The 25,589-nt window shown below is 46.2% G+C and overlaps 2 protein-coding genes and 1 long non-coding RNA gene across 13 annotated transcripts in view; 2 read left to right on the top strand and 1 right to left on the bottom strand.

Annotated features, from left to right (window-relative positions):
- PDPR (pyruvate dehydrogenase phosphatase regulatory subunit) overlaps positions 1–1,772 on the top strand; it is a 77,020-nt gene extending 75,248 nt beyond the window's left edge. For all 8 annotated transcript variants that reach the window (XM_080643462.1, XM_080643461.1, XM_080643464.1 and 5 more), the window contains one exon: positions 1,259–1,772. In XM_080643462.1, the coding sequence (XP_080499588.1) occupies positions 1,259–1,663 (405 nt within the window). In that variant the 3' untranslated portion in view covers positions 1,664–1,772. The remainder of the gene's footprint in view (positions 1–1,258) is intronic.
- Positions 821–25,588, bottom strand: LOC308234955 (pyruvate dehydrogenase phosphatase regulatory subunit, mitochondrial-like). 4 transcript variants are annotated; one of them, XM_080643471.1, is made up of 8 exons: positions 25,357–25,588; positions 15,557–15,843; positions 11,471–11,604; positions 8,527–8,648; positions 7,219–7,411; positions 6,046–6,170; positions 3,726–3,888; positions 1,009–2,174 (listed from the first exon to the last, which is right to left on the bottom strand). In XM_080643471.1, exons 2-5 carry the CDS (start codon positions 15,778–15,780, stop codon positions 7,400–7,402), a joined length of 492 nt encoding a protein of 163 aa, XP_080499597.1. In that variant the 5' UTR covers positions 15,781–15,843; positions 25,357–25,588; the 3' UTR covers positions 1,009–2,174; positions 3,726–3,888; positions 6,046–6,170; positions 7,219–7,399. The 4 variants fall into 4 exon arrangements, with proteins under 4 accessions (XP_080499596.1, XP_080499597.1, XP_080499598.1 ...); XM_080643470.1 differs by lacking the exon at positions 6,046–6,170 and having other exon boundaries at positions 821–2,174; XM_080643472.1 differs by lacking the exon at positions 1,009–2,174 and having other exon boundaries at positions 2,797–3,888; positions 25,357–25,578.
- LOC308234956 lies at positions 5,309–8,270 on the top strand. The gene is made up of 3 exons (XR_013959151.1): positions 5,309–6,888; positions 7,520–7,845; positions 7,927–8,270. It is a non-coding gene; the product is annotated as an uncharacterized lncRNA (long non-coding RNA).
- Position 25,589: the final 1 nt, after the last annotated feature.

Below are 25,589 nucleotides of genomic sequence, written 5' to 3'. Positions count from 1 at the left end.
GTAACATATGAACATGATTTTTAAAAAAGTCATAATTGAAGAGAATGTTGGGTGAATTCTCTTCTCCACCTCTGAACCCCACCTGTCTCACTGCCACCTTTATCAGGAGCAGTTTCTTGTCTCTCCTTTAGAATTTGTGTTGCGAACCAATGAGTGTTTATTGACCACAGCAAAAATATACTTAAGAGGGTGAAACAAGGGCATAGAAGTAACAGGAGAGTCTGGGCTGCCTTAGCTTAACTGGGAAATCAGAGAATAGGGGGCCTTAGCCCAGGATAAGCTGCTACTGCCTATTGCTCCCTTGGTTGCAAGTCTCATGGAGTCCCTTAGGGGCTATGTGCCAGGGAGGGGGGTGAGGAAGGGAATGGCACAGGTGTGCTCCCTCGCCACTTTTTCCCTTTTTTTTTAATCCTCACCCAAGGATATTTTTCCATTGATTTTTTTAGAGTGGAAGAGAGAGGGAAAGACAGAAACATTGATGTGAGAGAAGCCCATCGATTGGTTGCCTCCAGCACGAACCCTGACCAGGGCCTGGGCCAGGGAGGAGCCTGCAACCGAGGTATGTGCCCTTGACCAGGATCAAACCTGGGACCCTTAGGTCCAAAGGCTGATGTTCTATTCACTGAGCAAAACCAGCTAGGGCCCCTGGCCACTTTTCTAACCTAGATGGTTGGATACTACATCCTTGCTATATTATTTTAACAATCATTCCCTACCAGTATATTAGATCTATAGTATTCTTTTTGAGAAATTATAGATAACATTTTTTCTGATATAAAATGAATATTCATTGTAGAAAATAGAATATATCAAGAAAATTAAAGTCATTCATACTTTATTATTTTATCCTGCTCTTGTTTTTGTACATATGCATATATAGACATGTATGCATTGAATACAGATATATATGCATGGACTTTTTGTTGGGATTATATAAAAATGCTGTTTTTCTAAAATATTCTAGCAAGTGTTTTTGGAATATTGATTTTTCTTCCTAAATATTTTGTTCTATGTGGTCTTGTTATTGAAATCCGTGTTTATAAAATAGAAAAAAGAAACATGGTTACCTGTGTTGTTACAAAAATTCTCTGAAGGCGTCTCTTCTGTTGTGAATGTAGTTTTTCACATGGTAGGCAAACACAATGTCCCCAAAGCCTTCCCTGGGTGGGGGAGAGCGCTGCCCTCCACCACAGTGACACAGGGGACCCTCCCACTGTGCTGCTGGTGAGGATGGTTCAGTGTTGCCTTTCTTCCCTAGGGGGTGGATTTCATTGGTCGAGATGCCCTGCTGCAGCAAAAGCAGAACGGAGTGTACAAACGCCTGGCTATGTTCGTCCTGGATGACCACGACACAGACCTGGACCTCTGGCCTTGGTGGGGAGAGCCCATTTACCGAAACGGGCTGTACGCTGGCAAGACCACCAGCAGTGCCTATAGCTACACCCTGGAGCGCCACGTTTGCCTGGGCTTCGTGCACAATTTCTCTGAGGACACTGGGGAAGAGCAGGTGGTGACAGCAGATTTCGTCAACCGGGGAGAGTACGAGATTGACATCGCGGGACAGCGGTTCCAGGCCAAGGCCCGGCTCTACCCAGTTGCTTCCCTCTACACTCATAAGCGCCGAAAGGAAGACGTGGAGCTAAGTGACTTGCATGGGAAGTAATGCCAGGCAGTCTTACCGTCTTAGCCTCTGTCCTGATCCCGTCCCTCTTCTCGATTTAACCTTTACCTTCCATCTCTTACCTCGATATCATTTTAACTTTTTGCTTTGCAGCCTCTCTTGTCCTTTCATCTCCTCCTCCCTGTTGCAGTTTCTCATCTTCTCACACTCAGTCTGGGCTGTTTGTCCCATCTGTCCCCCCGTCTGATTCCCATGGTGACAGGAGCAAGCCCCACTTGTAGAAGTGGGTGTGGTGGCAGTCTGATGTCACATGCTGTGTCGGGAAGCCAGGGAAGCTGGTGGTGAGCAGGCAAGAGTCCATCTCCATGGCGCCAGGTGTTCTCAGAGCCGCCTGTTGACGGTGACGAGTTGCTGTGTGTGCTTGTTACGGCCCTGAGACAGTTTGTGCCTTCAGCCAGGCAGCTGCGCTCCTGTTCCACTGTGCTGTGGGTTGGTACCGTGATACCTCTAGCAAGATGACCATCTACCTCACTGACGAGAGGCATCAGGTGGACTGCAGAGATAAAGTTAAGCTGGCATTACTCCCAGCCTCCCTAACAACTAGTTCTCGACCATAGGGCCAGGGCCACCTGCCTATAATTTTCTTCATCGCTTGTTAATCTCTGTAATGAGAGGCTTTGCTTGTTTGGTTGAGTAAACAAGTAAGCCACAGTATTGGAAAGGGAAAAACCATGTTGCTTTTTCCAGATGAAAAGGTCTTAACCTCAGAACGTACCAACACCAAACAGTGCTGCTTTCTCTTCCTGTCCCTTCGGTAGTAGGCTCACTAGCTCAGCAAACATTTCTCCCCTTTAAGAAGAGGGAGGGGAAGGTAGGGCAGCCACATACTGAGTTCAAGAGGACTGGACTGCCAAGTTCTGCTTCCTGTGGTACAGCACAGAGCCACAGCTGACCCACGTGGGTTCTGAGTGAGGAGGGGTATGTGTGTGAGCCTAGCAGACTGCCTTCCATCCTTGCTTTCCGCATCCTCTCAAATAGAAAGTGACTTGGAGTGCCTCTAAGAGGGTCATGCACAGTTAAGAAGTGTCTCTCTTTTAAGGGTGAAAATTGAGTGACGTCAGACTATACTATTCATCCCAACACTTAATTTTTTTTTTTTAATATGTTTTTATTTTGGAGAGGAATGGAGATGGGGAGAGAGAGAAACATCAATGATGAGAATCATTGATCAGCTGCCTCCTGGGGATTGAGCCCAGCATGTGCCCTTGACAGTAATTGAACCTGGGACCCTTCGGTCCACAGGTGGATGCTCTATCCACTGAGCCAAACCAGCTAGGGCCCAACACTTAATTCTTAATTTCCCCTTGCACCTAAGCTGTTTTCTTAAAAGTATAAACTGTTGCTAGAGATGTAACTAACTAACTGCAGCCTTTGTTGTATTGGCATCGTAAATGCATTAGCTCTGCAAGTCTAGTAAACAAGGTGCTCCAGGTGCCAGCCTGCTCTGGCTACTATTTACCCCCTTAATCAGAATGTCTGCTTCTAGGCATGTCTTGCTATTTCCCCAGCGAGTGCCCACCTTTTTAGGAGGTCTTAGTTGACTAAGGGATCATGTGATTAGAATTGCTTGGAAGGCCTTGCTATTCTGGTGAACATGTGTACTTAATGGCTGAGAGATGTTGCTCCTAGGCACAGAGGTGAAAGGAGAGGTGTGCCAACGCAGGGTAACCAGCAGGGAGCCGACTGGCCCAAGAAGATGGGAACAGGTGCTAGAGGGCTACAGTTATTACACGCTCTGCACCATTCCAAAACCACCTTTTCTAGTTACGCATCAACTTCATCCTGTCCATAGTAGAGCGCATCACTTGCTTATTGAGTGCCTTGCAACACACATTAGTTTTGGGCACTTCAAAGTCCATCCTTGAAGTCTCTTTGTTCAAATGCAGGCAGTGTGAATTTGGTAGTTTTCTCCATTTGGTCCTAAATCTGAAGGGGTTGACTGACTCCCACCTCTAGCATAACTGACAATCACAACACCTAATTTGTATGTCATTTCCATCTCTGGGGCAGGGAGGCCCCAAGGGTTTCTCGTGTGACAACTTACCTCTCTAAGGATTCCAGGGGTTCTGGACTCCTGTGACTGGGTGGATGGACTTTAAGATGGTTGGTACTTTTCTTCTCTGAAACGATCCATCATCACCTCTTGGGGAGGGGCTCTACACACTTCCATCTTGTCAGCATATTCAGTTGAGGGAATCTTTTTTAACCTAAAAAACCAGGTGTGTTAGCCTCAAACAGATGAAGACCCAGGGGTTGCAAGTCTCCCGTGTGCCGCCTCCTCCCTTCAGATAGCTTCTAAGCCCCTACTGCACACGTCCATCCGGTTTCTTGGCACAGCCACGGTCGTTGACTTAAACTGAAGCGTGTTAAACTGAAGCGTGTTATCAGAAAGGTTCCCATCTGTGATTCTATCACTGAAGTCAGAAAAGCTCTAATTCAGAAAGTTTTAAGAACAAAAAGGGATAAAATGTACCCGCTTGGATAACCTGTTTGATGTCCTTTACCTTGTGATGTAGTCTCATACCTGCATGGGCAGGACATGCTCCAGGAGACACAAGGGAACAACTCCCACCACAGTGCTAGTGCTCTTCTGGGGAGTCCCTGTACCCCCAAATCTGGGCAATGCCATTCAGGCTAGGGCCAAAGACCACTTAGCCAAGTGATCAACCTGCTTCCCTTTGGCCCAAAGAGCCCACGAAGAGATGACTCACTGCCCTGATTTCTGACTCGTGGACACTTGCTGGCATCTGAGTGTCTTCACCATCCTTATAGACCAGTGGTTCTCAAACCTTTCTAATGCTGTGACCCTTTAATGCGGTTCCTCATGTTGTGGTGACCCCCAACCATAAGATTATTTTCGTTGCTACTTCATGTAATTTTGCTACCGGTTATGAATCGTAATGTAAATATCTTGTGTTTTCCAATGGTCTTAGGCGACCCTGCTAGCGGTTCTCAACCTGTGGGTCGCGACAGTGTAGAGCAGGGGTGGGCAAACTTTTTGACTCGAGGGCCACAATGGGTTCTTAAACTGGACCGGAGGGCCGGAACAAAAGCATGCATGGAGTGTTTGTGTGAACTAATATAAATTCAAAGTAAAGGAGCGGAGGGGAGAGCAAGAGAACCGGATAGAACAGCTGGATCCGGCCCGCGGGCCGTAGTTTGCCCACGGCTGGAGAGCCTAAGACTATCAGAAAACACAGATATTTACATTACAATTCATTAACAGTAGCAAAATTACAGTCATGAAGTAGCAACGAAAATAATTTTATGGTTGGGAGTCACCACAACATGAGGAACTGTATTAAAGGTTCGCGGCACTAAAAAGGTTGAGAACCACTGTTTTAGAACCTGAGGCAGGCAAGAGGGACTCTTCTGTGACCTGTGGTCCTGGTTCTGACCTGGAAGGCTGTGCCCAGTAGGACAGCTCACTGGCCTACTTTCAGGGGTAAGCTGCGAGGTTCATTTTTATCTCTGTGGCTCCTTGTGCAGTGTAGGCAGCAAGGATCCTCCTTAGTATCTAAGGCAGAGGTTTGGTCAACAGTTTTTAATACTGAAGAATAACCTTCTGGGGGTTTTCCCCTGTATTCCCGCCCCCCCCACCCCCCCTCCCCCGGTCCCTTACAAACTGATATAAGCACCATTTTATCAACACGATATAGGGGCAATTTTCTTGTGAGGAAAGAATTTTCATCTCACGTCATTTCCAGGCACATGGGTTCAGGAGAAGCACAGTTGAGTGGAAGAAATGGTAGGAGAAATAGTAAGATGTTTCCCGCATTAACTAGGACATCCAACTGTAAGTTGTGAGTAAACTGTAGGTCTGCCCGTCAGCACCCTCCCCCACCACCCCCCTCCACTGTAAGGTGCTGAATTGCAAGGCTCCTTCATCGTCAGTGTGGGGCTCACATTCGCAGTCCCTCATCACTAACAAATGCACTATTTTCCAAGAGGACTATTTTTGTATGTGTTTGCCTTCTCTTTGTCCATTACACACCAGAGCTGTTTCTTCATAATATGATTCTTGACTTCTCTGAACACTGTCCTTGGAGAATTACACATTTCTCATGGGCCATTTTTCCCATGATATTTAGATGCAGCTATTTTTATCCTTTGCAATCCTTTTCTGCCTTCTCTTTTCTGTCTCAAGGACAGAAATTACAAGAGGTGGGAAGGATATCTTTAGCACCTGTTTCACAAGATCTAAGCCAGGAATCCCTTTGCACACCAAGAACTGGGGCTTGGAGCACATCTTTTCTCCCTGCCTGTTCTCGTGCCTTACACTCCAGAGTGTCCCATGGCAGGTGGGGAGAGGAGGGAGGCAAAGGTAACTCCATTTCAGGCTGAGGGTTCCATCGCCCGCTCACCTCTCCTTCCCCAGAACAGGTGGGTGTGGGGAGAGGCTGCCCCAGCTCGTCTCAGTGAGGGGTTCTCCAGCAGCACAGCTCACACCTTCCTCTCTGGTCAACTCTCGGGATATGTCAAAGCGCCACTGTAATTAATGATTGTAAAGTGCCATAGCTCATTACCCGCATCTATAAATGTGCAGTTCTGTTCAGCCCCTTTCTGTCCCTTGGTTGTGTAGCGTTAGCATGTGGTCCTGAAGCCGTTTGAGGAACTTAGGTAAATGGGATCGTCTCTCAAGGGCCCTGGTCACAGGCCCACAGGGTGACCGAGCCTTTCTGCCTCCATGAACATGGTATTATCAAGCCGGATTTCAGTTTTTCTTTTCATATTACCAGGTTTATAAATGAATAAACAGACACTTTAATTACTCTTACCATGTCTGTGAAATATTCATCTGTATGTGTTTGCCATCACGAAAGATAGATATCACACATAAAAGTGTTGATTGCTGTGTTACCAAGTGTAAAACAGAATGTGGAAACCGAGGTGCGGCAGATACAGGCGTTCTGTCCCCTCCCTGCGGTGCTGGCCTGGCTGGAGAGAGAAAGCCTCCGTTCCTCCTGAGGTTAGTGCCTGTCACTGGGTTCGACATCCTGCCTTACAACTGACTTCATTCTAGAAACCTGGCACTTGATGTCATCACTCATGTGAGCCCATGTTTATGTGGACATTCTTGGTCACACCCTGGGAAGAGAAGAAGCCAGCGATCTTTTACTGTACTCAGCTACCATCAGAATTTAGTCACTGGACTTTAATCTGTTTATCCAATTATTCTCTGAGGAACCACATCTGGGAATCCATAGGTAAGGTAACAGGTCTATAACAATTCATCTTATATTCTAAACCTCCTCCTTTAATTTCCAGTTTCATTATTGACCAACATTTTTTATAACACACACAACATCCCACAGGCTAGGTGGCTGACTCCAAAAGAGGAGTTCCAGAAATAATTTGCAGTGACATTTCTGGAATGTCAGAAAAGCCTCCCAAAGTGACTGCTTTGAGGGAGATACTCTCAAATTACATGTACCTCCTTCTTACTATGGTATACAATACACTTCATCTAGTACGTTAACAAGTCATTCTAGGGAAAAAGAAGCCTAGCAAGCTGAGTGTGAGTGACAAAGACTTACCTTCCAGCTCCTCCACCAAATGAAAGGCCAGCAGAGTTCATTCCTGCCAGGACATAGTAGCCCTTAACCAAAGGAGACTCGCCCATGATGCACCTCATGTCTGGCGTGAAGGTCTCGGGGCAATTGACCAACTTCACAATCTCCAGCGTCTCCAGGTCTGGCATCCTACGCAGGAGGGAGCTCAACAGGGGCTCTGAGCAATAAAACAGCCAAACAGAGTCCTCAGCTTCAGGGAATTCAAACCTTCCAACTCCTCATACTTTCTAACTCTTCCCTCTCCTTTCATAAAATCTTTTGGAAGAGGTTTTCTAAGAAGAGCAACGGGGCCATTTATCAGAGAGCAGAACCCTTGCTGGAATTATGGAACACACCTACGAGGTGCCTGGCATGCAGACTGACAAAGAAGATGCTGTGGAAGAGCAAACACGTTACAGATGAGGATCTCAAAGGGCTCGGTGCTAAAGCTCTCACGGGGCGCCCGAGGGAGATGCAATGAAGGGCAGGTTCCCTAAGCTGGCATGGCTGCAAGGACAGATGCTCAGTCTGTTTTAAAGTGACTCCATCATCTGGGAGCAGTCCAGTGGGGCAGTGGTCACAGATGACACCAGACTGTGAGCTGGCTGGTGGGTAAGTTTTATATTTCTCATAAGAAAGTAGGTTTACAGTTGTGAGTATGTACAACACAGTTTATTCTTATTTACTTACTAGAGGCCCAATACACGAAATTTGTGCACTTGAGGGTCCCTCAGCCCGGCCAGCACCCTCTCACCGTCCGGGAGCCCTTGGAGGATGTCTGACTGCTGTGGAGGTGGGACTGCTGCTGCATTCTGGCTTCTGGCTGAGACCACCAGGGGGCGGCTCCTGCATTGAGTGTCTGCCTCCTGGTGGTCAGAGCGCATCATAGCAACCAGTCGTTCCACCATTTGGTCGATTTGCATGTTAGCCTTTTATTATATAGGATTTGAATTATAACTGTAAACCTACTTTTGCCCACACCTGTATTTTAAAAATATATTAAAGATGGAGAGAAACTCTTCATTATAGACCCTTTCATATCTTTTGTATTTGTAACTGCATAAGTGCTTCCAGGGCCCCGACGGGGAAACCTGTTCACCTGGGAGGAGGGAGGAGGCCACAGGAGTAGCAGTGCAGGTTTCCGCGTTGGAGTGCTCCAGCCCACACAGGAAACAGTGTGCCCCTGACATCGGTTTACTTTGTCCCTAAATAATCTTAAGTCTCTACACCAAAAGTCCTGGAGATAAAAGGTAAATAAAAAAACCAGAGATCCCGCTATTGTTGCTAACTTACCTGACCAGCACAGTTGACAAAATACTGGCATCCGATCTGTCCTTTATCTGTCTCCACATCAGTAACTTCACCTTTTTTGGTCATCACGTGAACAACACTTGTCCGGTCATAGATCTGAACACCTGTTCAAGGTAAAGAAAGAGTTGGGCTTTGATCCTCAGATGGTCCACAAGTAAGGCATCTGCAGCAGATTCTCAACTCATAAGAAATACTGAAAAGGCCAGGACAAAGCTTTAATTTAAAAAAACAAAACACTCCTACGGACCACACCCTGAGACTGTAAAGGAGATTTCCCAAGGTTAAAAATGGCAGGCAAATTTAATAAGGGACTTTAGTGCACAATTCAATTCCAGGAATCATAAAAGGGCAGGGGAGAAAAGTTCAAATAGGACAGCTTACATCCTATCTACCCACATCATGGATCAGTTCATTCAAAGTGCACAACACCATGAACACTGAGGTGTCCTCCCCTCATTCACTCAAACCCGGGACATGATCCAAGCTGTGGATTAAATCCCCAAGGTGTATACTAACCTTGGAGCCTCTCAGTTCCTTGGGATGGGGGGGAAGGAGAGGAATTCCTGAAGTCTGAAGGGTAGTAAGTCAGCACATTGAATGTCTATTTGGAGAACTGAAATTTCAGAGATTGGTGTTTAAATATAGTCTGTTTACCAGAGTAGTCCAATGACTTGTAGCTAACACAGCCTGAATTTCAGGCAAAGGGTTCAAAAGTCATTTTCTGCTCACTACCATAGATTACGTATAGCAGAGTACCACTGTATGTATGTTCCTTTTAACCCACTAAATAATTTTTTATAAATGCATTATCCCTGACTTGGAAAAACAACTCAACTTCCCGAATCTAGGTTTCTTCAGCTGTAAAAGAATGACCCTTATTATAAGATCAAGGACTATATGGAATACTTTCCAAAGATTATAAAAGCTATTATGTCACCTCTCTCATTCACTTGACCAAAGTCACACAGATTGAAGCACTGCCGACACTAACATCACAGTCGGGGATGAGGACTGGGGGTCATCTGCTGAGTTTGGTTAGCAGGTAATGAACGAACATCTCGAGTAAACGGACTGTTTTCAGAGGAGAAGCAGATAACATCTTCCCTTAAATCTAGGTGCACGTATGTCACTTCATCCTTATTTCATGACCCAACAGCAGTCCATGAGTGAAGTGACCATGGCAGGCACCTGCACAACTGCGGGACAGGAGACCTCTCCTCCTTGGGGCCCTGTCACCTTTCCCTGCGCCACTGGCGAACGACCACGGGCGTGAGACTGAGGCTGATCCCCTTCTCGCTTACCTGGCTTCCTCACTTCCCACAAGGACCAAGGAGAAGTCGGGCCTATAAGGGTTCCAGATGGTGATCCAGAAAGCAAGCTAAGCTCCCTCACTTTACAGAAAAGAACTTATAACCCTGATTCCTGTGGAATCCCACCACCTGAGGGATGCAAGGCCGGGCAATGCACTAGTCTCTGGCCCAATGGAACAGGGGCCCATTTTGTGGACCTTATTCTGACTCGAACCCAGTTAATATTTGATTCAAGTACCTTGTTGCCATCATTAAACACAACCAAAGGGACTGCTTCCCACCTGTCCTGCCTGTAGCAGCATCTTCCCTACTAAAAGCCAGAGACTGTGCGGCAGCAGGAAGCACTTTTACCACGTTCACTGGAGAGCCCTGCCCTTCAACAGGAGGCCTGGCCAAGTGCAATGACACCATGGGGTCAAGGCGCCAGGGGCACACCGTGTAAGGAGGCACCCACTCAGTGCTGTGACTGCAGGGTTACCCCAGGATGCATACTTGTCTCACCCCAGTCCTGGCCCTGCCATGTGCCCTAGAATACACAGCCTCTTCTTCCAGGCCTCTGGATCCTCTCCTGGTATCTCTCTCTCCCTCCACTAATCCGTCACCTTACAACAAACTGATGGCCATTCTTTCTGCCTTTGATCATATGGGACCATCGTGTAGATGGGTCTTCCTCTTCCTGGGACAGTTCCTACTCACTCCAGTGCTAGCTAGCTTATAACCCCTATGTCCTTCCCCCTCCCCTCCCCCAATTACACAGGTAAGGAGAAACGTGAGAATGCTGTAGAGTCAGGAACATCCTTACTAGCGACTGGTGTACTTCAATGAGTCAAACTCTGACTTAACTTCCAAGCACCTAACTTAAATTCTTCCTCCTCCTCATCCTCAAGGAGCCAATGCTGCCACTTACTACCCTTCTACAAGTGAAATATATAGGAAATGGCCCAGGAAAACCTTAATATCACAAGAATTATAGCATCTGAAAAGGATCTGGAATGATGAATCTCCCATTTTAAAAATAGTAAAACAAGCTTGGCCATCATGGCTCAGTGATTGATCAGTTAACCCAGTGGTCAGCAAACTCATTAGTCAACAGAGCCAAATATCAACAGTACAACGATTGGAATTTCTTTTTTGAGAGCCCAATTTTTTAAACTTAAACTTCTTCTAACGCCACTTCTTCAAAATAGACTCGCCCAGGCCGTGGTATTTTGTGGAAGAGCCACACTCAAGGGGCCAAAGAGCCACAGTTTGCCAACCACGAAGTTAACCCATGAACCAAGAGGTCAAGGATCAATTCCTGGTCTGGGCACAAACCGGGTTGTGGGCTCAATCCCTAGTAGGGGGCGTGTAGGAGGCAGCCCATTGATGATTCTCTATGTCTCTCTCCCTCTCCTCCCTCTCCTTTCCTCTCTGAAATCAACAAGAACATATTTTTTAAAAATAATAAAACAAAAATAGGGAAACAAAGACGGCTCAAAAGCAAAATGACTTGCCCAAGGTAATACTCTGACTAGTGGCAGAGCCCAAACTACAACTCAGGTCTGAATTACCACTCACCAGGCCAACTCTTGTGGGACCACACACAGTCCCCAGGAAATGGCAGACCCCCTGCTTACCTGTTTGGATCCCTGTTTCTTGCTCTAACTGCTGGTACAGTTTGTTTGAATAGTCTGCCATCTTCTGCTCGATGCTCAAGTGCCTGGCAGTGCTTATGATGCCCGCACAGAACCTCGTAGAGCCAGCAGCCAGCCTGCAGGATGGATCCCAAAGGCTTTTAGGTGGACTCATACCTGTGAATGCAGCCAGTTCAAGTCCCAACTATAGCACTGTTCTGTCATATCAAAAGATGGAAACACCTACATGCCCGTCGACATGACACGGATTTCACATTTTGGAGTTCACCTACATGGTGGGATACTATACAGCCATAAAAAAAGAATGTGAGCCCTAGCTGGTTTGGCTCAGTGCATAGAGAGTCGGCCTGCAGACCAAAGGTTTCTGGGTTCGGCACCGGTCAACGGCAGGTACCTTGGTTGCAGGAGGCAACCATTTGATGTATCTCTCTCACATAGATGTTTCTCTCTGTCTTTCCCTCTCTTTCACTTTCCCTAAAATCAATGGAAAAATATCCTCAGGTGAAGATTAACAACAAAAAAATAAAAAACGGAATGAGAAAATTTATATGCTACAATGTGGAATAATCCTACTGAGAAAAGCAAGGCAAGGAACAGTAAGGAATGCTATCGCTTGTATAAAACGGAATAAATAAATGAACACCCATTTACACCAGTACATACTGACGAACACACGTCTGTTTCTATGTGGAGAGAGCATCTGGATTGATACACCAGGAACTTAACTTGCCTCCAGCGAGGGAAACTTGCAGACAGAGGTCAGAGATGGGAGAGAAACTTTCCCTGGACACTTCTAGAATTTTCTATTCTGACTCATGTGAATCTATTGCCCTTTTTTTTTTTTTTTAAATAAATCTTTATTCAGATTATTACAATTATTTCTCCTTTTTCCCCCCCCTTGGTCCCCTCCACCCATTTCCCACCCCACCTTCTGCCCTCACCTCCCCCCCACTGTCCTCATCCATAGGTGTATGATTTTTGTCCATTCTCTTCATGAACCCCCCATACCCCTTTCCCCCTGAGAATTATCAGTCCACTCCCTTTCTATGCCCCTGATTCTATTATATTCACCAGATTATTCTGTTCCTCAGGTTTTTAATTCACTTGATTTTTAGGTTCGCTTGTTGATAGATATGTATTTGTTGTTCATAATTTTTATCTTTACTTTTTTCTTCTTCCTCAAGAATACCTTTCAGCATTTCATATAATACTGGTTTGGTGGTGATGAACTCCTTCAGCTTTTTCTTATCTGTGAAGCTCTTTATCTGCCCTTCAATTCTGAATGATAGCTTTGCTGGGTAGAGTAATCTTGGTTGTAGGTTCTTGCTATTCATCACATTGAAAATTTCTTGCCACTCCCGTCTGGCCTGCATAGTTTCTGTTGAGAAGTCAGCTGACAGTCGTATGGGTGCTCCCTTGTAGGTAATTAACTGTTTTTCTCTTGCTGCTTTTAATATTCTCTCTTTGTCTTTTGCTCTTGGCATTTTAATTATGATGTGTTTTGGTGTGGTCCTCTTTGGATTCCTTTTGTTTGGGGTTCTGTGGGCTTCCTGGACTTGTAAGTCTATTTCTTTCACCAGGTGGGGGAAGTTTTCGGTCATTATTTCTTCAAATAGGTTTTCAGTATCTTGCTCTCTCTCTTCTTCTGGCACCCCCATAATTCTGATGTTGGTACGCTTGAAGTTGTCCCAGAGTCTTCTTACACTATCTTCAACTTTTTGGATTTTTTTTTTTGCTTTTTGCTTTTTCGGTTGAGTGTTTTTTGCTTCTTTGTATTTCAATTCTTTGACTTGATTCTTGTGTTCCTCTATTCTGTTTTTGGGTCTCTGTATAATATTTTTTATTTCAGTCAGTGTATGTTTAATTTCTAGTTGGTCCTTTTTCATATCTTCGAGGGTCTCGTTATATTTATCGGCCTTTTCTAGGATATTCTTAAAAAGCCTTATAACCGTGGTTTTGAATTCTATATCCAGTCGTTTGTTTTCCTCCATTTCTTTCGTTTGTGATCTGATTCTTTGACGCCGCATTTTCACTGCTTCCGAGTTGGTAAGGTAGATATTTGTGCTAGGTTTCCAATATGGCCCAGTGGGTCTGCCTCCCCACTTAACCTGAGGTGGACACTCTTGGTGCACCCCTTTGTGGACTGTGTGTACAGCCTTGTTGTAATTAAGTCTTTATTGTTGTTGGTATCACTGGGAAGAATTGACCTCCGGGCCAGTTGGCTGTAAGGATCAGCTGTGTCTATGCTGGGAGAAGTTCGGTGCTGGAGACAGCCTTATAGGATTAGACTTGCCAAATTGCAATAGCCTCTGTGCTCAGCTTGGATGGGGTGGAGTCTCAGTCTTGGCTTCCTGTCAGCCTTGCCCTTGCGCGCATGTGCGCTTTCAGTCCTCCGCCTTCCCCGGCTCGAGTCTCCGCCTGAGAGTCCAGACTCCCCCCACAAGAGCGTGGGTCCCCAGGGGCTCGCCTGGAACTGGGGTTCACTGCAGTCAGAACTGGGGCTCAGTGCCGTCAGGAGCCTCCGACTCCCTTCCACTAGGGAAAGCCTATGGCAACCTCCGCAGCCTTTGTGCGCACTGGCCCGCGTGCGCCTTCAGACTTCTGCCTTTCCCAGCTCGAGTCTCCGCCCGAGAGTCCAGACTCCCCCAACAAGAGCGTGGGTCCCCAGGGGCTCGCCCGGAACTGGGGTTCAGTGCAGTCAGAACTGGGGTTCAGTGCGGTCGGAGGCTTCCTTCCCCCTTCCGCCAGAGAAAGTCAGCCAGGCTCTCAGCCGCCCTTCCTCTCTGCGCGCACAAAGCCCCTTTGCCGTACCTCCAATTCTCTGTGAGCTTTTCTCTTTGCTTCTAGTTGTAGAATTTTCCCTCAGCCAGCTTTCCTGTGGTTCTGGATGGTGTCCGTTCTGTCTTTTAGTTGTAGTTTTGAAATTGTTGTGCGAGGCAGCAGTTTAGGTGTTTACCTATGCCGCCATCTTGGTTTCTCTCGAATCTATTGCCTTTTAAGAAATAATAAATTCCTTTAAATGTCCAATTTGTTATAGGCAAAAGCCTGAAACAGATAAGAACACTAGTAGTAAAATGAAGAATTTCAAAAAATCTATGAATTGCCCGGCTGACGTGGCTCAGTGGTTGAGCATCGACCTGTGAACCAAAAGGTCATGGTTCGATTCCCAGTCATGGCACATGCCCAGGTTGCAGGCTCGATCTCCAGTGTGGGGCATGCAGGAGGCAGCCAATCAATGATTCTCTCTCATCACTGATGTTTCTATCTCTCTCTCCCTCTTCCTTCCTCTCTCAAATCAATAAACATATATTTTTTAAAATACATACAAAATCACTATGAATTATAGTTAATAATAACATGTCGATGTTGGTTCGTTAGTGAGACAGTAACATTAATATGTTAATAACAAGTGAAACTGGGGGTAAGTTATGGGAACTCCCTCCTGTCTTCTCAATTGTTCTGTAAATCTAAAACTCTTTCAAAACAAGTTACTTAAATGAAAAACAAAAACATATAGCAGGATGCAGGCAATTTCAGTCTGACTCCTAGAGGGAGCTCTTGGCCCCAGGATTTGTGTTGCTGCCTGACTACTAGCCCAGTGGTCGGCAAACGCATTAGTCAACAGAGCCAAATATCAACAGTACAATGATTGAAATTTCTTTTGAGAGCCCAATTTTTTAAACTTAAACTTCTTCTAATGCCACTTCAAAATAGACTCGCCCAGGCCGTGGTATTTTGTGGAAGAGCCACACTCAAGGGGCCAAAGAGCCGCATGTGGCTCAGGAGCCGCGGTTTACCGACCACTGTACTAGTATAAGAAGAACAGATGGCAAGATGTGCTCTGAACGTGAATAAACACATGCTTCAGGGACTTGGTTTGCTGGACTCTGCCAGCTCTCCAAAACCAGGAAACATGAGTTTTAGGCATCAACAAACAAAACCCAGTACAGGATTTCCACCTGTGATTCTTCTCATGCTCCTAGCAACACTGAGTAGCTAGTGGTGGGACAGCATCACCGAAAGGAGGAGGAGAGGGAAGGAGGGAATTCATGCCCAGTGGATCCTTACCTGCCCTGCTCCAAAAGGACAATGTCCTTCCACCCCATCTTGGACAGGTGATAGGCCACAGATGTGCCCATGATTCCGCCGCCACAGATGACCACCTGCGCCTGGGCAGGCAGGGCGACAGAATGCGCCTCGGCCGCTGATGCACCGCCTCTGGCTGAGGACCAGTTCTGCCATCCTCGGCTGGTTCTTTGTCTTTGGACCACCGATAGCAACCGGTAAAACATCACGTCTGTCAGCAATGGGAGGTGTGCGCTCGCTCAGTCAGAAGGAGATCCCAAGCACTCGACCTGGACAGAAAAAACAAACATATTTCATTCCACTGTGCTGAGTGCATACGATTCATGAGAAAAGGATGAAATAAAAACAATCATTGTTCATTTAGCAAGTAGGTGAGGACTGAGTCCCATACATTGTGCTAACTTGGATTCAGCATGAGCAATAATAAAGAGGTCCCAGCCTTTAGTAACTTACATGTGAGAGAGGATGAGATTGTGTGTGTGTATGGGAGAGGGGCGGCAACAAATGAAACAAGTGACAAGGAGTAACTAATTTTAATACCATGGTCAGGAAAGAAGTGACATTGGAAAAGACGTGATGGACAAAATGGAAGCAGCTACCTGCGTGTTCCAGACAAGACTAGAGGAACAACTGTCTAAGGCCCTGATGTGAGACACCTTGATGAGCCCAAGCACAGAGAGGAAGCCAGCCTGTCCAAGATCAGCCTGGCTCCGTGGTGGAGACTGCATTGCAGAATGAGAGGAATAGCAGGGATGGGTTGGGAAGCTATAGCACTATTCCAGGGGGACGTCATGGTGGCTGAGACCAGGAGGGGGCAGTGGAGTCAGAGACATGACTGGATTGTTTTGGAAGTAGAAATGACAGAACTTACTTGCCAACAAATTGAACGTTAACATGCAAAGAGGGAGAATCAAGGACAATGCCTATGTGTCTGGGTTAAGCAACTGGGGCCACTTGCTATAGTGTGAAGGAGCAGGAAAGAACAGGGAGTGAGCCTGGCAGGCCGAGGGTGAGTGTGTACATGTATGTGTGTGAGTGTGTGTGTATACAGTTGAACATTCAACTTTTAGAGTTAAGTACAATATACCCATCTGCATCCACTTGTGGAACACTAAGTAGCAGCTGGATACACAAGTCTGAAATGGGAAGGATGCTGGGAGTCATTAGCATATGCGCAATGTTGAAAGCCCCTAACATTTTGAGAAACAAGAACTCTGAGGCTCCCCAGCATTCAGACTGGACACAGAAAGACAAGGCTAGAGACAGGACTGGACGCTGTGGCAGAATCAGAGTGTACAGACGCAGGCAAGTGGCTAAAGCAGGGGTGGGCAAACTTTTTGACTCGAGGGCCACAATGGGTTCTTAAACTGGACCGGAGGGCCGGAACAAAAGCATGGATGGAGTGTTTGTGTGAACTAATATAAATTCAAAGTAAAGGAGCGGAGGGGAGAACAAGAGAACCGGATAGAACAGCCGGATCCGGCCCGCGGGCCGTAGTTTGCCCACGGCTGGGCTAAAGAGACGAAGAAGGAGCGGTTAGTAAGGTAGAAGGAAAACCAGGCACAGGTTCCAAGAAGTGGTTAACTACAGACAGTGCTGAGGGTGGAGCAGGTGGCGGAGTGCCCACTGGGATCTGACAGCACGGAGGTCCTGATGTCCTCAAGAAGAACATTTCAGGGGAGAGGAAGGGAGGAAATACAAGAGCAAACTGAAGATAAGCAAGATGTGGGAGTGGGAACAGCTCGGTTACAGTTTGCTCTTATGGGGAGCAGAAAAGCTGGGCAGAAGCGTGGGAAGAATGTGGGGTACAGCAAGGTGAGCTGGTTGTTCTTTAAAGAACAGTTTACTGATTTTTAGAGAGAGAGGAAGGGAAAAGCGAGAAACATGGATGTGGGAATGTAACACTGATCAGCTGCTTCTTGCACACCTCTGCCTCCCCCACCACAGTGCTTGGGACACCACCCAAGCAACTGAATCACACTGGCCAGAGATGGCTAGCTGGTTTTTTACTTGTTTGTTAAAATATATTTTTATTGATTTCAGAGAGGAAGGGAGAGGGAGAGAGAGATAGAAACATTAATGATGAGAATCACTGGCAGCCTCCTGCAAGCCCCACACTGGTGATTGAGCCCACAACCCAGGCATGTGCCCTGACAGAACTTCCTGGTTCACAGGTGGATGCTCATCCTCGGATCCACACTGGCTGGGCTAGCTGGGTTTTTGCTGTTGTTTTATTTTTTAAAAAACATTTTTATTGATTTCAGAGAGAAAGGGTGAGAGAGAGAGAGAAACATCAATGATGAGAGAAAATCATTGATCGGCTGCTTCCTGCGCACCCCCCACTAGGGATGGAGCTCGCAACCTGGACATGTGCCCTTGACCAGAATCGAACCCTCAGTCCATAGGCTGATGCTCTATCCACTGAGCCAAACCAGCTAGGGCCTAGCTGGTTTTTTTTTTTTTTTTTTTTTTTTTTTTAAAGATGAGAGCTGTTAAGAATATATCACAACTGCCGAAACTGGTTTGGCTCAGTGGATAGAGCGTCGGCCTGCGAACTGAAGGGTCCCGGGTTCGATTCCGGTCAAGGGCATGTACCTTGGTTGCGCGCACATCCCCAGTGGGGAGTGTGCAGGAGGCAGCTGATCGATGTTTCTCTCTCATCGATGTTTCTGGCTCTCTATCCCTCTCCCTTCCTCTCTGTAAAATGTCAATAAAATATATTTTAAAAAAATCACATGATCATATCAATAGACACAGAAAAAGCATTCAACAAAATCCAACACCCATCCTATCTAATAAAGAGGGAATATGCTAAATGACCATCACTCCGTCACAAAGATGGCTGCACCCACAGCTGAGGCCAAATTCCCATAAGGAGCCTTAATGAGCAATCAGCCAGGAAATGAGGTTACACCCTCCCCTGCCCCCGCCCCCGTGGGGCTTGACATGGGACCTCAGGCCACACCCCCCACCCTGGTGTCAGGCTGAGGGACCTCATGCCCTACCCTCCACCACAGTGCCAGGCCAGGGGACCTGAGGTCACGCCCCCCACCTGGCAGGGCTTGACGGGGGACCTCAAGGTGCGCTTCCTGTCCTGGTGCTGGGCTAGGGGACCTCAGGCTGCTCCCCACGCCCCAGCACTGGGCCAGGGGACCTGAGGCTGTGCCCCCCTGCCCGGCTGGGCTTGACAGGACCTCAGGCCATGCTCCCAACCCAGCGGGGCTTGACAGGGGACCTCAAGGTGCACCCCCAGTGCTGGGTCAGGGGATCTCAGGCCGTGTCCCCACCTGGCGGGGCTTGATGGAGGACCTCAAGGCATGCCCCCTGCCCCGGTCTGGGCTAGGGGACCTCAGGCCATGCCCCCCTGTCCTGGCGCCAGGCCAGGGGACCTGAGGCTACGCTCCCTGCCCAGCAGGGCTTGACAAGGGTGGGACTGGCAAGGTCTGGATCTAGCCCAATGCAGGAGGGCCGGCCAGGTCTGGGTCTCGATTTTGAGGTGCATGTGGGTAGGCGGGGACTTGACTCTGGGTCCCGTGGTGTGCCCCAGACCCTTGACAGGAGGAAGGTTTTCATATACATTTTATTAATTTTCTTTCATCTCTGACACTTCTATAACAGAGAAAGGGAAAATAGCAATATCAAATTATTTCCTCTAATTAATCCCCTTTTAATGTGCACGAATTTCATGCACCGGGTCACTAGTTTTTTATAAAATCTCTCAGCAAAGTGGGAATAGAGGGATCATATTTTGACATAATAAAGGCCACATATGACAAACCTACAGCCAGCGTCATACTCAATGGGCAAAAACTAAAACTATTGTCCCTAAGAACAGGAACAAGAAAGGGATGTCCGCTTTCACCCCTTTCTCAACATAGTACTGGAAGTCCTACCGACAGTGATCAGACAAAAAGAATAAAAGGCATCCAAATTGTAATGTAGGAAGTAAAACTCTCATTATTCACAGATGGCATGACATTGTACATAGAAAACCAAAAAAACTAAATGTAATAAATGAACTTAGAATGTAGCAGAATACAAAATTAACACCCAGAAATTGATGGCATTTTTATACACCAATAATTAATTCTCAGAAAGAGAAACTAAACAATCCTATTTACCACTGCAACAAAAAATTAAGGTACGTAGGAATAAACCTAACCAAGGAGGTAAAAGAATTATACTCAAAAAAGTACAACATGTTGAAAAAAAAAAAAAAAGATAGAGGAAGACATAAACAGGTGGAAGAATATACCACACTCATGGATTGGTAGAATTAACATTAAAATGTCCATACTATCCAAAGCAATCTACAGATTCAATACAATTCCTATTAAAATACCAATGACAGTCCTAGCTGGTTTGGCTCAGTGGATAGAGCGTCGGCCTGCGGACTAAAGGGTCCTGAGTTTGATTCTGGTCAAGGGCACATGCCTGAGTTGCGGGCTCGATCCCCACCGTGGGGCGTGCAGGAGGCAGCTGATCAACGATTCTCTCTCATCAGCAATGCTTCTCTCTCTCTCTCTCTCTCCCTCTCCTTTCCTCTCTGAAATCAATAAAAATGTATTTAAAAAATAAAAAACCAATGACATATTTTACAGACCTAGAGCAAATACTCCAAAAATTTATATGGGATCAAAAAAGACTCTGAATAGCCGCAGCAATCTTGAGAAAGAACAACAAAGTTGGAGGGATCACAATACCAGATATCAAGTTTACTACAAAGCCACTGTTCTCAAAACTGCCTGGTACTGACACAAGAACACACATATAGACCAATGGACCAGGACAGAGAACCAGTAAATCGACCCAAGCCACTATGCTCAATTAATATTTGACAAAGGAGGCAAGAATATACAATGGAGCATAGACAGTCTCTTCCATAAATGGTGTTGGGAAAATTGGACAGATACATGAAAATGAAACTAGATGACCACCAACCTACACCATACACAAGAATAAACCCAAAATGGATAAAAGTCTTAAATGTAATTCGGGAAACCATGAAAATCCTAGAAAAAACTATAGGCAGCAAAATCTCGGGCACCTCTTGAAACAATATATTTACGAATACATCTTCTAGGCCAGTGGTCAGCAAACTCATTAGTCAACAGAGCCAAATATCAACAGTACAACAATTGAAATTTCTTTTGGGAGTCCAATTTTTTAAACTTAAACTTCTTCTAATGCCACTTCTTCAAAATAGACTCGCCCAGGCCGTGGTATTTTGTGGAAGAGCCACACTCAAGGGGCCAAAGAGCCGCATGTGGCTTGCGAGTCGCAGTTTGCTGACCACGGTTCTAGGCCAAAGGAAACTAAAGAGAAAATAAACAAAGGGCACTACATCATAAAAGCTTCTGCACAGCAAAACTATCAACAAAATGAAAAGGGAGCCCACTGTATAGGAGAACATATTTGGCAATGACACATCTGATAAAGGGTTAATATCCAAAGTATATAAGGAACTCATACAACTTAACAAAAGGAAGATAAACAATTCAATTAAAAAACGGACAAAGTACCTACATAGACACTTTTCCAAAGTGAACATACAGATGGCCAAGACACATATGGAAAGTGCTCAAAGTCACTGATTGTCAGAGAGATGCAAATTAAAATGACAATGAGGTATCACCTCACACCTGTCAGAATAGCTATCATCAACAAATCAACAAATGACAACTGCTGGCGAGGATGTGGAGAAAAGAGAACCTTAATACACTGCAGGTGGGAATACAGACTTGTGCAGCCATTATGGAAAATAGTATTAAGTTTCCTCAAAAAATTAAATATATAAGTGCCATTTGACCCAGTAATCCCACTTCTAGGAATATATCCTAAGAAACCCACAACACCAATCAGAAAGGATATATGCACCCCTATGTTCATAGAAGCACCATTTACAATAGCTAAGATCTGGAAACAGCCCAAGTGCCCATCAGTAGATCAGTGAGTCAAAAAGCAGTGGTACATTTATACCATGAAATACTATGCAGCAGTAAAAAATAAGGATCTCTTACCCTTTGAGACAGCATGGAGGGACCTGGAGCATTTTTTGCTAAGCTAAATAAAGCCTGTCAGAGAAAGACAAGTATCACATGATCTCACTCATATGTGGAATGTAGTGAACAAAATAAACTGATGAACAAAATAGATCCAGAGACATAGAAGCATGGAACAGACTATAGAATCTCAGAGGTAAGGTGGAGGTGGGTGGGTGGGTAGGAAGAGATTAACCAAAGAACTTGTATGCATATATGCATAACCCATGGATACAGACAATAGGGTGGTGAAGGCATGGGGCGGGAGATAAGGGAGGGCTAAAAGGGATCAATGGGGGGGGGGGGGGAAGGAGACATATGTAATACTTTCAACAATACAGATTTTTATTGATATATATTTATAATCAATGTATTTTTATAATCAATGTATTTTTATTGATTTCAGAGAGGAAAGGAGAGGGAGAGAAAGATTGAAACATCAATGAGAATCATCGATCAGCTGCCTCCTGCACACCCCACCCTAGGGATTGAGCCCTTGACCGGAGTCGAACCCGGGACCCTGCAGTCCGCAGGCCGACGTTCTCACCCAATGAGCCAAACTGGCCAGGGCTTAATAGTATGTTTTAAAATATGTCTCCTCAGACAAGGGAAATAAAAGAAAAAATAAACAAATGGAACAACTGCGAATTAAAATGTTTTAGCACAGCAAAAGAAACCATCAACAAAATGAAAAGACACCCTACTGATTAAGAGAAGATATTTGTCTATGCTACATTCAAAATATATAAGGGACTTATACAACTTAACACGAAAAAGAACAAAACAAACAATCTGATTTAAAAATGGGCAGGGGAACCTCAATAGACATTCCTTCAAAGAGGACATACAGCTAGCTGGCCAACAGGCTTATGGAAAGATGCTCAACATCACTAATCATCAGGGAAACGCAAATTAAAACCGCAATTAGATATCACTTCACGTGTCAGAAAGGCAATAATCAATAAAACAACAAGTTTTGGCCAGGATGTGGATAAAAGGGAACCCTCGTGCACTGTTGGTGGGCTTGTAATTTGGTGCAGCCACAATGGGAAACTGTACAGAAGGTCCTCAAAATTTTGAAAATAGAATTACCACATTATCCAACAATTCCACTTCTGGGTATTTATACAAAGAAATCCAAAGTACTAATTTGAAAAGCTACATGCTCCCCGCCCCCCATGTTCATTGCAGCATTATTTACAAAGGCCAAGATATGGAAGCAACCCAAGTGTCCATCGATAGGTGAATGGATTTAAAAAGCTGTGGTACACGTATACAATGATATGTTACTCACCATAAAAAAAAAAATGAAATCTTGTCATTGCAACAACATGAATGGACCTAGAGCAGTGGTTCTCAACCTTTCTAATGCCGTGACCCTTTAATACAGTTCCTCATGTTGTGGTGACCCCCAACCATAAAATTATTTTCGTTGCTACTTCATAACTGTAATTTTGCTACTGTTATGAATCGTAATGTAAATATCTGTGTTTTCCGATGGTCTTAGGTGACCCTGCTAGCGCTTCTCAACCTGTGGGTCGCGACCGACAGGTTGAGAACCGCTGCTGTAGAGCCTAAGAAAGGTTAGAAAGATTGAGAACCACTGACCTAGAGGATATTATGCATTAGAAAGGTTGAGAACCACTGACCTAGAGGATATTATGCTAAGTAAAATAAGTCAGACAGAAATAAAATATCATATGATTTCACTTATATGTGGAATCTAAAAAAAAATAAAACAGAAACAAACTCATAGATACAAATTGATAGTTGCCAGATGGCAGAAAGGTTGTGGAAGGGGAGTGGATGGGTAAAAAAGGGAAAGTGATTGCCCTGGCTGGTTTGGCTCAGTGGATAGAGCTTGGCCTACGCACTGAAGGGGCCCAGGTTCAATTACAGTCAAGGGCGCATGCCTGGGTTGCGGGCTCGATTCCCAGTGTGGGGCAGCCAATCAATGATTCCCTCTCATCATTGATATTTCTCTCTCTCTCCCTGTCCCTTCCTCTCTGAAATCAATAAAAATATATTTAAAAAAAGGAAAAGTGATCAAGAAGTACAAATTGCCAATAATAAACATAGTCACAGAGAAGTAAAGTATAGCACAGGGAATACAGTCAATAATATTGTAATAATTATGTATAGTATCACATAGGTACTAGACTTATTGAGGTAATCACTTAGTAAGTTACATGTCTAATCCAAAACTAATATAATATTTTATGTAAAAAAATGTTTAAATACTTATACTCAGTTAAAAAAAGTCAGTGCCCGGCCAGTGTGGCTCAGTGGTTGAGTGTCGACCTATGAACCAGGAAGTCAGGATTCGATTCCCAGTCAGGGTACATGCTCAGGTTGCGGACTTGATCCCCAGTGTGGGGCATACAGGAGGCAGCCCATCAATGATTCTGTCATCACTGCTGTTTCTATCTCTCCCTCCCTCTCCCCTCCTGTCTGAAATCAATAAAAATATGTTTAAAAAACAAGTCAGTAAAGTAGTGAAGTGAAAAAAAATTGTTTAAAGTGGATACAACTGTGAGGAAAGGAAAGTACCAGAGTCTATTCTAGTAGGTTTGGTAGCAAAGCTTGATAGCAAAGGAGGTAAGGCCAGTAGAGAAGAAATTGAATGTAAATAAAACATATAATCACCTTTAAAACAAATTACATTAAAAAATATAAACTGACTGTATAATATTCCCTGCTGAGAGGAATAATTTCTGCTAAACAACTTCAATACTGGGCTGGTTCAGATCTGCTCTCACCAAGAGCAAGAGGATAGCTCTAACTCCCTCTGAGTTGTTCCTCTGTGTGATACAGCCTAGTGTACACATGGGCTGCGTGCGGGCCCCAAGGAAGACTGGGGACTACAGACAAAGAAAGCATTTCCCAAACCTGCCTCCGCCTAAGAGCCACCTGGGACACTTTACATACACACACACACACACACACACACACACACACACACACCCTCCCTCCCGGGCTCCCTCTCTGGGGGGTCTGATCCTCCTGGTTCAGGGTGCTGTTTTTCAAACAAGTGTGCCAGGTGATCAGGCAAAGTTTAAGAAATTATTATAAATCCCTTGCACCGGAAAAGGGTGCCTCTTGGGCCGACTCACCCCACCTCCTAGCCCCACCTGCATCCTCCAGCGTCAGGCTCACATGCCTAGGCAACATGGACTTCAAGATTCCTAAATCAAATCTGCGTGTCATCCACATCAGACCCGAGGGGACCAGCATGAGACACTGCCCGGCCTAGGCGTTCCCAGGTGACTGCACTGCTGGGGCTCTGCAGAGTCTGACTAGTGAGCAAAGCCCAGGTGGACCGCACGTTTCCACGCGGGAGAACACCGCCACCTGCAGAGGGAAGACCGGGCTAGACGCGCCTCATCTTCGCTGCGGGGCTGGGCGAGCCCGAGGCGGGGAGATAGAAGCGAGGTCACCCCGAACGCTGGGGAGCGGGTGCGCGGCAGCCGCTTACGCGTCCCCGAGGCCGGGACAATCTCCGCCGCCCCGAGCACCGCCGCAGAGACTGAGCGAGACCAGGCGGACCCACTCTCGCCCGGGCCCGCGGAGTCCTGGCGCCAGGACGCGCCTTCCCGGGAGAACCAGGTAGAACCGACGGGAAACGAGGGGCCGCGGGGAACACCCCTGAGCCAGACCGAAGCGGAAAGAGGGGCGCAGGGGTCCCGGGGCGCTAAGGCCGCGCGGACGGAGACGTCAGAGCGTCCGCCGCCGTCTCCTCACCTCACGGGCCCCACGGGCTCCGCGCTCAGCAACACCCGGCGGGAGACCGGCAGCAGCCTCCACAGTCACCGGGGTCCTGGGGTCCTGGGGTCCTGGGGTTCCGGGGCCGGGAAGGGAGTGGGGGGCCGGGAACGGGAGGGGGTGGGGCAGAGGGCGTGAAGGGTTCCTAGGAAGCGGGCCGCGACCTTCCGCGCTTTACGGCCCCGAGCAAGGGGACGCCGCGCGTGATCTCC

This window comes from Plecotus auritus, assembly GCF_963455305.1.
Source record: "Plecotus auritus genome assembly, chromosome: 10".
In the NCBI taxonomy this organism is placed as follows: Eukaryota; Metazoa; Chordata; class Mammalia; order Chiroptera; family Vespertilionidae; genus Plecotus; species Plecotus auritus.
This window is presented reverse-complemented; position numbering and strand designations above follow the sequence as displayed.